The 3,754-nt window shown below is 33.5% G+C and overlaps 1 protein-coding gene across 1 annotated transcript; it reads left to right on the top strand.

Annotated features, from left to right (window-relative positions):
* Positions 1-3,754, top strand: LOC142622883 (berberine bridge enzyme-like 21). The gene is made up of 2 exons (XM_075796443.1): positions 1-462; positions 2,600-3,754. Exons 1-2 carry the CDS (start codon positions 1-3, stop codon positions 3,752-3,754), a joined length of 1,617 nt encoding a protein of 538 aa, XP_075652558.1.

Here is a 3,754-nt window from a genome sequence, read left to right as displayed (position 1 = left end):
ATGGGAAAGCCAAGCCCATTGCCATATCTTTCTGTGCCTCCAATGCTTCCTCTTCTTTGCCTTGTTCTTCTTCATGTCTCTGCCTCATGGGCAACCTCAGATTCAGATTTTGACACCTTTGTCCAATGCTTAACAAACCAAACAAAGCAACCAAACACAGTCCCCAAAATAGTCTATGCTCTAAATAACACTGCCTACACACCTGTTCTACGAGCCTACATTCGAAATGCCAGGTTCAATGCCTCTTACACACCAAAACCAGTCATGATCGTGACTCCAACAAACGAATCCCATGTCCAAGCCGCAGTTATTTGCGCCAAGCAAAATGGCATTCAGATTAGAATCCGCAGTGGTGGCCATGACTACGAGGGTCTCTCTTATGTATCTGATGTCCCATTTATCATCCTTGACCTGTTCAATCTTCGGTCCATCACAGTTGATATTGCGGAAAAAACTGCTTGGGTAATGTTAACATATCTCACATTTTGTTGAATATCATGGTGGAACATTAATTGTCATTGATTTCAGTCTAATTCAAGATTTGACTGTGATTAAAATATAGGAACACTAACAGCATTTTTGGATGGAGAGAGAGAGAGGGGAGTAGCTGAGTAGAGGGGAGGGAAGGGTAGTCACTGATTTTAGTTTAGCTCGAAGTGAAATTATTTAGTGCACCGGGTATATAATTAAATCCTTTTCTTTTCTCACATAAGTGTAGACCCAATATGTGAGATATTTTATACGAGGAGATTAAATTCTATAAGGATGTGATGTAAAACTCATATTTTACCACTCCAATCTTAACATGTCATATCATCTTATTACAAATTTAAGAATAAGCACAATTACATCTGATTGGGGGTTATACCAACCCATATATAAATTCAACAAAATTGAGAGTTTATTGAGATGTAATTAGGTATGATAGAATGTATTGAATTTTAAATAAAATGCTAATGTGGCAGTCTCTTATTAGATAGTGTAAAACATGAGTTTTACCCTCTATCCTTACCAAATTCAAACTCTTATATGAGAGAAAGGTGTAGTAAACATAGTATACCATTCATCACAAGCAAGGGTAGAGGGAGGGGAGGAGGGAGGAGGCTCCCCTCATTTTTCCACCTCTTAATGTCAAAATTTCAAAGATTCGAAAAAAATTTAGTTAATAGTCCTCTTCATTTAAAAAAAAAGTATAAATACTCTTTCATTTATTGTTGTCTCATTTATTTTCCTTTTGATATAGACTTTTTGTCATTTATAAATCACTAATTTTAGGAGCATTTAAAGCATAGGTTTATAAAAATATAAAAGTAACTCTCTTTAAGAAAACACACACACACACATTTATATTGAGAGAATTAAGGATACCGGAATATAATGATACATTTAGGAGGCCCCCTTGAGAAAATTTATGGCTCTGCCATTGATGATAGGTGAATTCATTGAATCTATATATACATAGTTTGTATAAGTAGAACAACTAAGAAGCATAGATTTCGATACATAGTTTATATATACATAGTTTGTATAGTTTTTTTTTTTTTTTATCTAAATATGAATTTTGATAATTATGGTAATTATTAATGGAAAAATTTATTAGTCTAACTATGAAATTTGATCATTATGATAATTATTTAATAATATTTATTATGATTGTATTTGTATATGAAATTATATATTTTGTTATTAAAAGAATGAGTCTGAATTTGGTAAGGACGGGGTGTAAAACTCATATTTTATACCATCTAATAAGAGATGACCACATTATCTTTTCACTTAAAACTCGATATATCCTACTACACCTAATAATACCACATCATTCTTTTACTTAAAGCCTGAAATATTGTATTTATGGAGATGTTATCATATGTGATTCGATGAATTTATATTTTAGTAATATAATAATGTAGCATGTTCTTATTGGAGGGTTTACACCAAATTCTTATAAAATTTAATATTTTAAAGAAAATATGACGTGGAAAAATTTTAATAGAGGCTTTAAAAGGAGTATGGAATTTAAAATCAATTAGAATATATATATATATAGGTATATTCTTTTTTTTTTTGTTGAGAGAATTCAATTAAATTCTAAATTGGAGTTTAACTTTATGTATATAATTTTTAAATTTGTGTGTCAAGTGAATTATTAGGTGCAAAAATCAAATAGTCTAAATTCAATTAGATTCTAAATCATATATATATATATAATTGTAATTGTTTTTAAATGTACTTATTCATTTACACAGAGTTACACACTAGTTATAATAATGTGTAAAATTGTGAGATCTTAAAAGTTTATGTGATACAATATTATGAGGTTAACTAAAAGTCTAAAAGTCAAACATATTTGGTTATATATATTACTTCCCACCCCCACATACTAGGACAATCCAAACCCCCCACATTGAGGGTTTTGGAGTGTTCATCCTTCTTAATTAGTACTTGTTGGTTTAATGGGGTGTTTAAATGTAGAACATAATTTTACTTCAATTTAAAAATGTAATAGAATAATAATGTATAAAATTATAAGGTCTCAAAAGCCATCTTATATAGATTATAGATTTACAATTTTTTCCCCCCTGACCGTTCATTTTAACAGGTACAAGCCGTTGCAACTGTCGGAGAAGTTTATTATAGAATATGGGAGAAGAGCAAAGTACATGGCTTCCCTGCTGCGATTTGTCCCACTGTGGGTGTTGGAGGTCACTTCAGTGGTGGAGGATACGGTAACATGTTGCGAAAATATGGACTATCAGTCGATAATGTCGTTGATGCAAAAATAGTAGACGTAAATGGTAGAATTCTTGACAAGAATTCGATGGGAGAAGATCTTTTTTGGGCTATCAGAGGGGGAGGAGGAGCAAGTTTTGGAGTAATATTAGCATACAAAATAAATTTGGTTCCGGTTCCAGAAATTGTTACAGTTTTTCAAGTTCAAAGGACCTTGGAAGAGAATGCAACTGATGTTGTTTATCAGTGGCAGAATGTTGCACCAAACACTGATGAAAACCTTTTCATGAGAATGCTTATACAACCCGTAACTTCCGAAGTAGTAAAGGGTCAAAAGACTGTCAGAGCCACAATTGTGGCATTGTTTTTAGGTAAAGGTGATGATGTTGTCACATTGTTAGGAAAAGAGTTTCCTGAATTAGGCCTAAAGAAGGAAAATGTTGAGGAAATGAGTTGGATTGATTCTGTTCTGTGGTGGAATCATTATGACAACGGAACCTCCCCTGATGTCTTGCTTGATCGAAATCTTGATTCCGCGGATTTCTTGAAGAGGAAGTCAGACTATGTGCAGACCCCAATTTCGAAAGATGGGTTGGAATTGCTTTGGAAGAAAGTTATTGAGATTGGAAAACCTGGATTGGTTTTCAACCCGTATGGCGGAAAAATGAGCAGAATCCCGGCAACAGACACGCCTTTTCCACACCGTGCTGGGAATTTGTTTAAGGTGCAACACTCAATAACCTGGGAAGAAGAGGGAATTGAGGCACAAAAGAAATATTTAACTCAGATAAGGAACCTATATAGTTACTTGACCCCATTAGTATCAAAGAATCCTAGGAGTGCTTATTTGAATTATAGGGACATTGACATTGGTATCAGTCACAATGGTACCTATGAAGAAGGGAAGGTTTATGGGGTCAAGTACTTCAATGGAAATTTTGATAGGTTGGTGAAGGTAAAGACTGCAGTTGATCCAGAAAATTTCTTCAGGTATGAACAGAGCATTCCAACTCTTCCTAAGTAA

This window comes from Castanea sativa, chromosome 1, assembly GCF_040712315.1.
Source record: "Castanea sativa cultivar Marrone di Chiusa Pesio chromosome 1, ASM4071231v1".
NCBI lineage: Eukaryota > Viridiplantae > Streptophyta > Magnoliopsida > Fagales > Fagaceae > Castanea > Castanea sativa.
The sequence above is the reverse complement of the archived record's forward strand: the minus strand, read 5'-3'. Positions and strand labels throughout refer to the sequence as shown.